We start from the raw sequence: 14,314 nt of genomic DNA, 5'->3' as shown, positions 1-14,314 counted from the left end.
GAAGTTTAGTTATGTTTGTTTACTATATTTTAATAGTGTTTACTGTTAAATAATATTTATATAATCTTATTTATTAAAAGTAGAATAATATTCTTAGCTTATGTTATTTATATGTAGATTAAGATTAAACATTCATAATATACACATAATATGATAAATAATATATTGATTAGTTAATTATTATAGTATGTTCTGTTTAATTAATATTTTGAAATAAAAAAAGACAAATATAAAAGGACATAACATATATTTCATTAAAATGATTAAAATGAAAACATAAAATAAATATATTTTGGTTTTGAAGTTTAGTTATGTTTGTTTACTGTATTTTAATAATGTTTACTGTTAAATAATATTTATATAATCTTATTTATTAAAAAGTAGAATAATATTCTTAGCTTAACCTATATATATTTTATTTATATGTGAATTAAGATTAAACATTCATAATATACAAATTATTCAGAATTTTAGTTTTTTTTATGTTTGATTTTAATTATTTTAACCTTTACTTAAAATATAAATAAGACAGGAATACAAATATAAATAATATATCTTTATCATTTTTGTTTTAAAATGACAGGAATTCACCAAAAAAAAAAGAAGAAGAAGAAGATTTAACTATCCCTCAAACTAAACATGATTTTGTCTTTTTATATATATCATTAAATACTAACCAAGTATAATATTATAAATAAGAAAGACAAAGAAACATATTCTATTAAGTAATCTAGTGCCTGTTGGTAAATTGTTTGGGTATAAAAATAAATAAAGAGTAAAATCAATTGTATGAAAGCACTATTTTAAATATGTTTATTTATTTCATAAAGATAATATTTTTAGAATACAATTAAATTATCTAAACTTATGAAAAAAATATGAATAATAGACCAAGGAAAAAAAAACATTGTTTTTGTGTGTGTGTGTATATATTTGTGTAATAACATATTTATATAAACTTTATATATATTTTTGTGTAATAACATATTTATATAAACTTGAAATGTTTTAATAAAACTATATGAAAATGATACATTTTAAATTAAATAGAATAATAGTCATTCATTCTTATTCTAATAGTTATAAATGTTATAATTAATTATAAAAATTAACTTAATAAATAATTCATTATACTGACAAATTAAGTTTTAAGAAGAGTCCATTCATCGTAACATTTATTTAATTTACTGTATAATAAAAACATATATTTATAAATATTTAGGATATAAATCTTTCTATTATTTATTCACTTACCAACTATACCAATACATGTTTAGTAATATGGTGTAATTTTCTTTTATACAAATATTTTTTAATTAAAAATATATATATATTTTTAATTTTCATAATCAACATTTCAAAATCATTAAAAAATATTTTTAAAATAAATTTAATGTTTTTCAAATAACACTATTTTAAAAAAAATCCAACCACAAAAACAAATATTCCCTGACTTTTTGACAATTCATATGAAATGTGTTGACACGTAACATCATGAATTAGCAGCATTTAATTTATAGGAACTAAAAACAGAAAATAAAACAAATGCAGACTTATATAAATAAAGGAAACAAGAGTTCACCCGGTCAAGAACAAGAACTTGGAAACTCGAGCCTGTCATGTTTTTGGTCCCTTCTTACAACTGTCCATCTTCACGATCTCTTCCAAACTTCTCTCCTTGTGTTACAAATGGAGTCAATGACACCACTTTATAAGACCAAGAAATGAACTTATTCAAGATGGCAACAAGAGCAGACATTCTTGCTAGCTCCTGCCACCGCCGGAGGAACACAACAGTATCCCGTCACCGGAAGTATGGAACCACCCCAGCAACCCCTTTTTTGCATTGGAAGCTTATTCAAGATGGTAACAAGAGCAGACATTCCGCTGTCTCCAGCATTGGTGGCAGCGGAGGAGCGGGGGCTGGACAGAGAGGTGGCGGTGTTAGTTGTAGTGGTAGTGGGAATGCTGTTTCGGCTAGGAAGCTCGCCGCTGGCCTGTGGAGGCTGAGGTTGGCAGGTGGTGGTGGTGGTGATAAAGGTTTGAACTTGAGGAAGGGGAAAACTGATGAATTGGGGTTAAAGGTATTTTTTTTTGTTAATGTTTTCATTTAGATTATGACCTCCATTTTTTTTTTGAATGATTTTTTTTTCCCTTAAATTGAATGCATGCTTGGTTGCTGAGAAAGTTATGTTTCATTTTCTGGGAAATTAACCCAAGCAGTTTCTTTTCTTTTCTTTTCTTTTCTATTCTTTATTTTTTGGCTGGCATGTTATCTTTTTCTTCATGATAGAGACTAGACAGATAGCTCTTTGTTGTATTGAGGATTCAGGTGACAAATGGAATGCAATGGGCCATATGTTTACTTGTTTTCTTATAATTTTCCGTTCACTCTTATTTTCCTTTACGGGCTGTTATTGATTTGTCTACACTCTGGATGCTAAGACTTTGTTGGTTAAAAAAAAAAAGAGATCTCAGAATTTGCTTTGTTTTTCTTAGTTTTTTTTAACTCATCAATGAAAATTGACCACCACAATAAGAGGAAGATTGCAATGTTTTTTTCATCTATATGCAATCTGTACGCAAAAGAAATTCTGAAATGAGTCTTCCTGTTCGTTATGGTATAATGACTTTGCCATGATCATCCTCCTTCTACATTTTTACTGTCATGAAAAAGTGAAAAAAAAAAAAGAGCTAGTCCAGTTATTTTTCAAGTGCATCCGGGCTGATTAAAATAGAGCTAGTCCAATTACTTTTCAAGTGCATCCGGGCTGATTAAAATTCATCCAAGCAATGACTGAACTCATAAATCTCTTATTCGTAAGTAAGATCTAATTGAACTCAAATAATGTAATGGTTTTATTGTTTTCGTGCGGATCTGTTCATATTCTATTTGAATGTCTGTTCACATTTTGTTTCCATAACAATTTCGAGACTTTGGAATGATGCCATTTGCTTTTAATTGCATCCTGTTGTTGGACTGTTAAACACGGTGTTTCTCTCTCATCAGATTAGCAGCGAGTATGGTGCAGAAAAAATGGATCTTCTGCGCACCCCTGAATTCGTGTCCAATTCAAACCATGGGATCCTGTGCAAGGTATGCGTTAGTTACCTAGAATATCACTGCATTTAACTTTTTCCTTGCCGAACCTGAAGCTTTCTCAATAGGGTCGTCTGGACTGGGCCCATTAAAAATGTCTGCTACATATATGCAGGCTTTGAGTAGAGTGAACTTTGTGATAATATGCCCTCTACATCTTCTCATCCCATCTTCATGCTGTTGTATTCATGACATCTGGTCCAAAGAATTGACCAAGAGGTCTTTTAATTTTTTTGTACTTTCACTTGATGACTTGCTTGGTAACCAGAATCTACCATGTTACTTCTGTCTTAATCACATATAATTTCCAGTCTGGTGAAATAGTTTTGTACGTGTTCATCTCTACTTTTTTTTCTTTTTATTTTGTTAGATTGAATCCCCATCACTGTATACTAAGCATGACATGGAGGGTGCAACAAAGTGGGATCCGAGATGCTCAGGGATATCCAGTGACGTCTTCTGCTTTTATAGCCATCCTAAACTTCTCGAAAATCATGTTGCTATGGTGCCTGCTTTTGCCATGCACGCAGAACTAGTGCAAGCTCGATTGCGCATTCATGAGCTTGAAGCCAACTGCCAGTCTTCCAAGAAAAAAATCAAACACTTACTGAAGAAGCTCGGAGAAGAAAGAACCTCATCGCAGAGCAGTGAACCTCAGAAAATTCGTGCAGTTATTGATGATTTAGTCAATCAATTAAGCAGGGAAAGAAAAAAACGTCAAAAGCTGGAAATTCTCAATTCTAAATTAATCACTGAGTTGGTAAATGTCAAATCATCTGCAAAGAAGTTCAAGAAAGACTATGAGGAACAAAAAAGAGCCAGAGAAATAATGGAGAAAGTTTGTAATGAACTTGCCAATAAAGTTGCAGAAGATAAAGCTGAAGTTGAAACATTCAAGACTGAGTCCATCAAGATTCAGGAAGAAATGGAAGAAGAGAGGAAGATGTTGCAGGTGGCTGAGGCTTGGCGTGAAGAACGTGTCCAGATGAAGCTGATTGATGCAAAATTGGCCCTTGAAGATAAGTATTGCCAAATGAACAGGTTAGTAGCAGACCTTGAAACTTTTCTGATGTCAAGAATTGCCACCTTGGATGTGATGGAGTTAAGGACCGCCCATTCAATCAGACATGCAGCTAAATTGGTAGATGTTAAAGAGATAAGGGAATTTTCTTATACCCCGGTGAAATCAAGTGACATATACTCTATTTATCAAGAACTCAAGCAAATAGAAGCCAATGAAAGGGAGATTGAAGAATGCAATAAGAGCAGCCCTGCAAGCAATTCTTCCAAACTCCATTTTGCCAGTTCGGATTTTAATGAGCACAACTACCATTCTTTGCAGCAAGGGTCGACTATTATTATTGATGATAACTGTCATTTAGAAGAAGATGCAAGAGGCCACCACGCTGTGAATCACGCTGAGGATCAAGGTTCAAGTTATTCCCATGATGAGAATCACCTCTCAGTTAACAAGCTTACACAAAGCAAAAATGATTGGCAGGTTGCAAGAGAATGTGATGAGAATGCTCCTCGGAATTCTCCATACACACAAAGTAGTGAGGTCCATTTGGTACCAGAAGAATCAATGTGTAAGGCATCGTCCATATCTAAGCTTTCGAGATCTGGCCAATATAATAACAAATGCTCAGAGATAACAGCTGATGACAGTGATGGAATGGTCTTGAGAGAGAACATTTCTAATAAGGAGACTTATCCAAGAACAAAGTCATGGGAAGATAGGCTTCGGCACGAAAAGTCTGTGGAGCAGTGGAGCTCACCAGAGTTAGAGAATCCACATGTTACTCATGGAATAAAAGAACGCATTAAAAGGCCACGAGCTACCGAAAAGAATAGCTTGAAGGCCAAGCTTCTGGAAGCCAGGATGGAAAGCCAGAAAACTCAGTTGCCCGGTGTTCTTAAACAGAAGACTTAGGTGAAGCACATTCTCAAAATCTTTTTGTTTAAACTTTTCCAACACAACAATGTGGCATCTGCCCAAAAGCCAATGCTGGAGTTTTGTGGATAAAATTGTAAACCTCAAGTAGACAAGACATTTTTCGATCGGCCTTCTCATGTTTTTGTTTAATTGGTCATTTTCAACACTGGTAAGCTATCCTCACTTGCCAAATTACAATTACCATGTATCATAAATGAATTGTTTGCCCATGTATGATTCATCTTATTTTCGTACAAGTCATTAAAGATATAGTGCAAGTATACTCGGATACTCTCGCTGTGTAGTCGGATTAATACACAATGAAAATCTATAGATCTATTTGTTACAGAAATAGCATCATCCTCTGCCATCTACTTTGTCTGGATTAATCTTAATGTTGTTGTACGTAGAATAGAAGACACCAGTTGCTAACTCGTTGCTCTTTACCAGGCTCCATTTGATGAAGCCATAAACGGAAAAATGGGCATCTGTGACTGTTCTTCTGTTACTCATTTTTGTAGTGTTTATGTTAAAATCCTTTCCTAATTCCTATTGGCTAGCTGCTAAAGTTACACTATTGCTTTTTTAGTTTTGATGCTGGTGGGAGACAAGATACTGTTATGCTTGCCAAGTTCTGGTTACTTGCATCATGCCCTTTCCCAAGAAAGGACAATCTGATAAGTGTGAGATTCTGCAACAACTAGATACAGGAAAACTGATATAGTTTGGCCTTTTTCTGCACCCCACTTGCATGCTTGCCACTGTTTGTCCCCACGTCAATCATCTCCTACCCGCCCCATCATCTCCTACCCGCACCCACGGCATTAGCCTAGCGGTGGCAGGAGTATTTGCTCCTTCCACTGCCACAAGTTCGATCCTTGGAGTTGCATGCCTGTCAGCTCCGTACTGTCTTACCTGCCTGCTGGGTTTGCAGGGTATTTAGTGGGCCGTGGGGATTAGTCGTGGTGCGCGCACGCTGGCCCGGACACCCCACGTAAATAAAAAAAAAACAAAAAAAAAAAATTGAGATTCTTTAACCATATAAGTGGTGGCCGAGTAGTAAGGACTTGGGATCAAGGGGTTTGCTCTCTCTATGGTCTCAGGTTCGAGTCCTTGGTTGCTCATATGATGGCCACTGGAGGCTTACATGGTCATTAACTTCAGGGCCCGTGGGATTAGTCGTGGTGCGCGCAAGCTGGCCCGGACACCCATGTTAATCTAAAAAAAAAAATTGAAATTCTTTTGGCATACATGTTTGTCATCTCGTCTCGTGATGCCTTACCTGTTTACTAGATTTATAGAGTATTCAGTGGGCTATAGGGATTAATCATGGTACGTGTAAACTGACCCAAACACCTCACATAAATAAAAAAAAAAATTGGGATTCTTTTAAAAAATGATGTTGTTCGGTAAGAATTTTGGAAGCAAGACATGAGTTTGGAAAATATTGGGAAAATAATTAGTTTGAATATAATCATGTTTTTTAATATCAAACTGTACAAAATCATTATTGAAGATAGTAATAGGACACAATAGTGTTTTTTTATATCAATTTTCCATGCGATCACTATTAAGAATAGAGATGTTTTCTCTTCTTTAAAATAATTAATCTTATTCAAATTCAATTCAAAATTTTATAAAAAATTAATATCTAAAAGTTAAGAATAAATGGTTAAAGAGATAAAATAATGTGGCATGAGAGAGAAATGAGGAAACAAAAAAAGAAAAAGAAAAAATAGATTATCGAGAACATAATAGATATTTATTTTTGACATATTTAATATCATTTGAAAAATTTTAACGAGATGATTTTAATTATGTCTTGAAAAACTATTAAATGAGGTTATAATTAATCCTAAATTAATCCATAAAAAAATCCCTAAAAAATTAGAATCACATTTGATAATCTTTTAAAATATGATTAGAAAGTTAGAGTTATATTATTGAGATTTTTTTAATGGTGCTATATGTGTTGAAAATGAAGCTCATGTATGTCCCAATAACCTTTTTTTTCTTATTCATTAGATTTTAAATTTTATTTATTGGCCATTGGATTTTCATAAAAAATTAAATTGATTTTTATGGCTGTTAATTAATTTGAAAATTTTAAAAAAACTTCTCAATTGGTGTTGAAATTATATTATATATATATATATTATTTGCTCAAAATTTTTGTTGAAATGTGTAAGAATTACAGAATACCCTCAAAATTGAAAGGCACACTTCTTTTAACTGCATAGTAAAAACAAAATCTTGACTCCAAAATTGCCTTGTGCCTCGATTTTCACCATGTTAGATGCGTTGTCATGCATGCATGTCAGATCAATAAGCCAGCCCAGAAAGATATATGCCCATTGCATTTGCACATGCAGCCTTAATTGGAAAACTACAAGTCTGGAAAACTTGTTTCTTGATCTGATGCTCACTCTATGCTGGGCCTTATTTGAGGGCTATCAACACCAGCTGTGCTGAGGGTTTGGGTGGGTCAGGAGACGAATTGAATTAGCGATTGAAGAGCTTCTCCCATCTCTCCAATTATGGCTTTTATCAAAGCTTACTGATTCTTTATCTTTTGTGGTCATGGTTAATGGTTTAAGAGGTCAGCATCAATATGTTCTTGAAGATGAAAAAAAAAGAGAAGAAGATCACATGTACTAAATGGTTGTTGAATCCGATTTTAATTGATGTATTGGCCAAGGATTTGAAGCCTGACCAATCTTGTTAGATCTAATCCAAACTCTAATACATTAATATAAAAAATAAAATGATATTATTTTAATATAAATACTTAACCCGGAATATTTTTCCAAATAGATATTACATTCAAATTAGCAGCCTCGCTTAAATGTCAGTTCATAGCAGTAAGAATTTTTCTTGTCGAAAACATAGCCACCATGTTTAGTAGGGAAAAAAACTCTTTAGTTTCATTACTAATCTTTAATCTAGAAGAAAATTTATAGTTTTATCATACATGAAAGATTTTCATTCTCAAAACACGATAAAATAAATATTGTTCAACACGAGGGCTTAAGAAATTGATACATGTTGAGATGGAGATGGAGAAAGTGCTCCCATGCTAAGCTATTGTCCCTCTTGAATCCTTGGCCCAGGCAATTAGGCTAGAGTTAGTTTCTTCGAAGGCATGAATGTATTCTGTGAAATATATCCAAATTAAGGAAAGAAGTGACAAACATATCCTTTGATCAAATATGTTTCAGCTCCTGACCATCCCTACGGAAGCATGATAAAAAAGAAATTATGAGTTGTGTAAAGATTTAGGCTGGAGGTGACTACTGCTTTGATCAGCAATGGGGACTTTGCGAGGAGTGATGCCGACCGAATCAATCAATCATTTTCCCCTTTTTCGAGGCCAGAAAAGATGCAGAGGGTTAAAGATTCAAGATTGAAAGAATTCCCACTTGACGAGGAAAGGCACCTGCCGCCACAGCTGGAACCACAAGTCCTCCGCAAGTGGGGGTCGCAGCCAGCACTTCACATATCTAGCTAGCTAGTGACCCCATGAGAGGTAAGTGTGCAAGCTCTCTGTTAACTGCCATCGCAACTGAAACAAAGTAAAACAGTTAATTGACATGGTTCCTCCCTCCCTCCCTCCCTCCATGTATTCATTGGCCAACTATCATCATCTTGAGAGGGAGACTTCACACCTACCAAGAGTAGTTTTTATCAGCCAAAAAAACGCATTAGTATTTGATGTTGTTTCAAGCAAGAAATAATTTTAAAAATATATTTTTAAAAAAAGGTTGAATTAAAATATTTTTATGACAATATTTTTTTAATTAAAATACATTAAAGTAGTATTTTTTATATTCTTAACACTAGAAAAAAAGATATTAATTTAAAAAAACTTCAATGAAGAGGTTGAATTGCATTTAAAAAACAGAGGCAAAGACTGAACAATCATATTCTGTGGCATGGCATTAATGGCTAGTTGCACCAAATCTCAATGGTGAAGTGGCAGTCACCTAATTGCTCCCTTTTCAGCGTTGAAAGGGCAAGATTCCCATTGAATTGTCTTTTTAATCATGGCAAAGAGATCGTAATCAAGGTCATCATGGAGTAGAAACCATAATGAATAATTGAAATTAAAAAAATAAATTAATATTTGAGGTTATAATAACATGATTTGATTACCTTAAGAAGATTCCCTAATGAGTGGTAATAAATCATGGTATGCAATGGCGCTCCCCGTCGACGCCCTCTTCTTCGTTTTCCTCTGCATTTATGGATATAGTGTGAGAGATATGATCCTAATATATAATCAATATTACATCTATTTTAATTACGAGGGGAACATTAAGATCAATCAAGGATGCGTCAATTTAACTTTGCCAGCACCATCAAGCTTGTTGCATAGAAAACTATGGAGGGATTTTATCACATCAAACTCTTAGCAAGGAGAGCTTATCTCATGTGCTGTTGGGGCACCATCAATGGCCGAAGAGACTATATGGCTGGCTGGCTGGTGACCCAATTTGAAAGAAACAATACCAAAGTGTGTGTGTGTGTGTGTGTAAAACAATAAGTTAGTTGTTTAATTTAACCTATCATGGAGGCAGGGAGGGATAAAACGGATCCCACCACCACCATTGTCGCCACCACTGAAATTGCTCACAATTTGCACTCAGTGGACTCATCTTTCCTTTGTTGATAATCTTTGACTGGACTCGTCTTCTTCGTTGAATGGAAAAATTCTCGTCGACTATGAATGTAATTGCTCTGTAGATCATGTGGGTTTAATTTCGACGACATCATATGCAAGATATTCAATGTAAATTGTAACAACGTAAATAAACTCAAATCCATGTACTTTGAGATCATTAATTTACTAATTATTTTAAAGTGTTTTTTTCTTAAAATTACATTAAAAAAATATTTTTTTATTAAACAAAATAGAAACTTTTTGTCCAGCCGGGGATAGTGATCTCATCAAACTCTCTTTTACACAATATTATACGTTGTGTAACTCAAAGTTTCAATCTAAGTTAAAAAAAACAAAAAAAAATAATTAAATTCTCTTTTGTTTTGTTTTTTACAATTATCATAACCCCACCTTTCTCTAATTAAACTAAATTATTTCCAATCACAACGATCTTAAATAAGTTGTTTATTGATAAATTTGTAGGTGAATTCTCCATTAAACCTAAATTATTTCTTATAATCTTCTTCAAAACCGAATCTTTTTTAAAACTAACTTTAGAATGATGATATTCCATTTATCATCGCACAATTCCATTTATATGATGGATAAAGCTTGAATACATTGCACCAACCATGCGTAAAACCCTTTTTTCTTTTTATCAACCTTTTTTTAGTGTCCCTTTTTTTCTTGGAGTCTTTATATTCATAGAAGTCAATGCATTTTCTGTAATGCTTTAAGAAAGTTTTAAAAGAATTAGTTTTTTTTTTCCCTCTGAAGATATTATATTTTTCAGAATAATTTAATAGACTATAATTGAGTTTTACATGAAACCCGCCACACGCTATGCTTAGGTTTATGTGTATATATATTGGAGCAAGTTATAAGATAGTACTTGTAGTTTTGAAAACAAATTAATTAATCCCTCTAGTGTCATAAACTAATTAATTAGTCTCTAACTCAAGTCATTGACAGACCTATCAATGTTACACGTGGAACCTAAAATCCCTCTTCAAATGTGTATCCAATCTCCTTACCTTTGATCATTCAATTTGAGGATATACATGGCTAATCAATTTATATGCATATGGTGTTGAAGAATCTTTTATATAATATTTTTTTTCGGTATTTTTAGATTATTTTAACTTAACACTCATTCATTTAAGTTAGTAATTCGGCATGTTCACATTAAATTGTAATCTCTAAAAGAATTTAATTTAAAATAAAAAATAATATTTTTTAAAAGTATTTTTAAAAGAAATACAAAAGCAAGTAAAAAAATGAGGTGTTGGGAGGAAAAATCATAGTTTTTACAGTTTTGGTTGCGTCAACTAAGTTATTTATGACTTTAAAGGATAAAAGAGCAATTAATTACTTTCTAAGAGTAGAGGGACTATTTAATGTCATTCACTAAAATATAAGGATTAAATTATAGTTTTCGTGCTGCCTTTGGCACGCACTTCAAAGGCAAGTACGTGGATCTAAATTTGATTCTAGAAACAGTACAGAACCCCTTTTTACTTTTTTTCTTTTCTCCCTTCTTTCCTCTGCAAACATTAGTTATAGTAGCCCGTGCAAGAATCAAATTTGATAAGCTTGTCGTCGCTCCTGACAAGCCTTCAACAGGAACGTTTTCTATGGCATTTCAAGCAATTTTCTTAGTACAAGATACCCCCCTGGTACACTTAAATTAATCAGCACACAGTGACGCAGCAGAGTTTTTAAAGAGAAGGATCCCCTTATAATCCACCAAGGTACAATCATTACGTCCCCATGCCACTGATCTGGTCAATCAATTTGCATGTAATAAAGAATAATCATCCATCCAGCAGATTCTGATTTGAGCTGTTTAACCTGCCAATTAATGCATATTCTTAACTGGGAACCATGAGATCACATGTGTGTGCTTGATGTTTCAAGGTTAATTTGGAATTTTTTTTTTTTAATTTGGAATACGGCTGCAGAGGGTGATGGTGTTCTGGGGCTTAATGCTTTGGAGGTAGCAAGAAACAGGATTACCTGGCTAGATATTTGTCTTTGCCATTCCAATGGCAGCTCTCTTATTGCATGACATATAATAATCAATCAAGGCTTCTGGTGTCGTGTTTTGCGAGTGAGGATACAAGTGGTGGTGGGTCATGCAATTGCGCTGGTGGGTGCCTCTGCATTATACAACTCGTCAACCGTCAATGGTTTTAATAAATATTATGGGAATCTCGAGATACTGCCTTAGGTGGCCATTGATTTTCTTCATATAAAATAAAAACTGAATTAAGTTATTCTAGATTTAATTCTCTTCATATGTTCATCGAGGTGAAAACACAAAATCCTTCGAGTTTTTGGTTGGTGCATTTACATGTCATATTGAAAGGAGGAGTGGAAAAGTTAAAGTGTTTTTTGTTTTTGAAATTTATTAGAATTATATTTTTTTATTTTTTAAAAATTATTGTTGATATCCGTATATCAAAATTAATTAGAAATGCTAATTTAAAATAAAAAATTAATTGTTTTTAAAATTCTTTAAAAAATACAACCTAATAAAAACAAATAGAAAGGGTACGGAGTCAAGAAATGGGGCGATGGGCGGAAGAGTAAATGACAAGGGGTTGGCTCCTAGAAGATTGGATGTTATATATATATATATATAATGTATGGTTTTGAAGGATTTCTTATAGCCGCCAAATTAAAGGGATAAGAAATGGAAAGGATCCAAATGAAATGCATGCATCGCTTGCTGGTTCACTTAATTTACCCCTTCTTACAGGACATCAGTTCCTGGAATGACTGTGACTTGTAATTTACGCACGTTCTCCTTCTGCCGAGCGAGCTGCCAGCTCATCAATTTCCTTCTTTTTTACGTCCTGCTTTTTACTGTGCAATTGCAGGGTCCTCTTCCATAGGATCTCTTGCCCCACGAAACTTTCCAGTCGAGATGCACATTTTTTCCCCCAATGACGAGACACAAAATCAAGATCAATTGATCACGTGCATATAAGATTTCTTCATTGTATCTAAGCATTAGATTCTCCCTCCCGACTATGTCGCTTGAGAAATGTCGGTGTCGGAAAATAAAATGATTGAGGATTCACTGCAATTATTTTGGTTTTAATATGACCATTTGTAAGATTCATTTTTATTTTTATTAATATAGATATCAATCAATTTTATATATGTATTTCAACTAATTTCAATAATATAAAATTAACAATAATACAAATCTTCGGTTGTTTTAAAATTTATAAAATTTAAATTAATAATTTTTAGAAAATAAATATAGAATTTAATCAATTCAATTATATCTCTTAGAATTTTATTTAAATCCATTTTTTTAATCATTCAATAAATAATAAAATTAAAGAGTTAATAAAAAGTCTAAATTGATGAAATGATAATTTATTAAAAAAATATTTAGTATTATGATGTAAGGTGTTTTTTATTTTAAATTTATTAAAATAATTTTTTATTTAAAAATATTTTTAATATCAATACATTAAAATCACCTACAAAATTATATCAACTTAATATTTGTTTTTTAAAACCAAACATGCATTTAAAATACAGCACCCAGGATTTCAACAGCAAAAACAAATTCTGCCTAACATTGACATATGCAAGCAGAGGGCATGCGATACTGATTTCAACAGTGCTAGGTTCAATCCTTACTTTGCTGGGGATGGGTGAGGGTCCCACCTGGCAAACCCAGCAAGTGAAGACGGGTCCCACCTCATGCCACTAAAGAGAAGGGGAGTGGTCATCGCTCATCAATAACACTCCTACTTCACAGCCGTGGGGCAGCGGGGAATTTCGAAGTCCGCGGCACGACTGGGACCTCATCCAGGCGAAGTTTAAAAAAGTTCGGTAAGAGATAATTTAGATTAAGTAATTTAATAATCAAAACAAAGTTAAGACTCAATTTAACTCTAAAGGGAAAGTAAATGGTATCGGTTTAATTTTCTTTATTAAAATCAAAACTATATTATTCTTAATTGATCTTGACCGTCTTCATAGCTCATACCGAATTTAATAGCTATAAAACTTGATGGAAAGGAAGAATGTACTTAAATTTCTTTTTTTAATCGAGTAAGGACAAGTCTCCGGAGGACCCATGACCTTCATTCTCAGCCGTCCAATGTGGCCATCAAGAAGACAAAACACTTTGCTTTTGAAAACCCATGAGCTGCGAGTGGGCGATTATTTTAACAACACACCAAATTCAAGTTTACTTCCTAATCCATCAATTATATGCAAAAATGGTGGCTTAATTTTATGGCTGTCGTCACGCACCGGCTCCACATCACATCCTTTATTCTAACTATAGATGACTTCTTGACACGTGGCGTGATGGTGACATGGACAGTGGGACACACTTCAATTGGAAGCATACACGTGGTGGGCTGTGAAAGGCCATGGAAGGGAGCTTGGTTGGGGTGCTGACTAGCCCACGTGGATGATGGGGCCTACTTTGAATTGCGAAACAACATTTGTCAAAGAAGATAGGCTCATATGGTGGGGGCCGTTGAACGAAGATAATGAAATCCGACGTGGCATGGACACTGAACATCAAACCTCGTGACTTGTTTGGGTTATTGAAACCATCCACTGAACATCAGCTAATGAATTT

The 14,314-nt window shown here is 33.6% G+C and overlaps 1 protein-coding gene across 1 annotated transcript; it reads left to right on the top strand.

Moving 5' to 3' along the window:
- Positions 1-1,566: 1,566 nt before the first annotated feature.
- On the top strand, positions 1,567-5,199 carry LOC105142179 (uncharacterized). The gene is made up of 3 exons (XM_011049691.1): positions 1,567-2,084; positions 3,011-3,097; positions 3,471-5,199. The coding sequence occupies exons 1-3, from the start codon at positions 1,725-1,727 to the stop codon at positions 5,031-5,033; spliced, it is 2,010 nt and encodes a 669-aa protein (XP_011047993.1). The 5' UTR covers positions 1,567-1,724; the 3' UTR covers positions 5,034-5,199.
- The last annotated feature ends 9,115 nt before the right edge of the window (positions 5,200-14,314 follow it).

This window comes from Populus euphratica, unplaced genomic scaffold (genome assembly GCF_000495115.2).
Source record: "Populus euphratica unplaced genomic scaffold, PopEup_1.0 scaffold137.1, whole genome shotgun sequence".
NCBI lineage: Eukaryota > Viridiplantae > Streptophyta > Magnoliopsida > Malpighiales > Salicaceae > Populus > Populus euphratica.
This window is presented reverse-complemented; position numbering and strand designations above follow the sequence as displayed.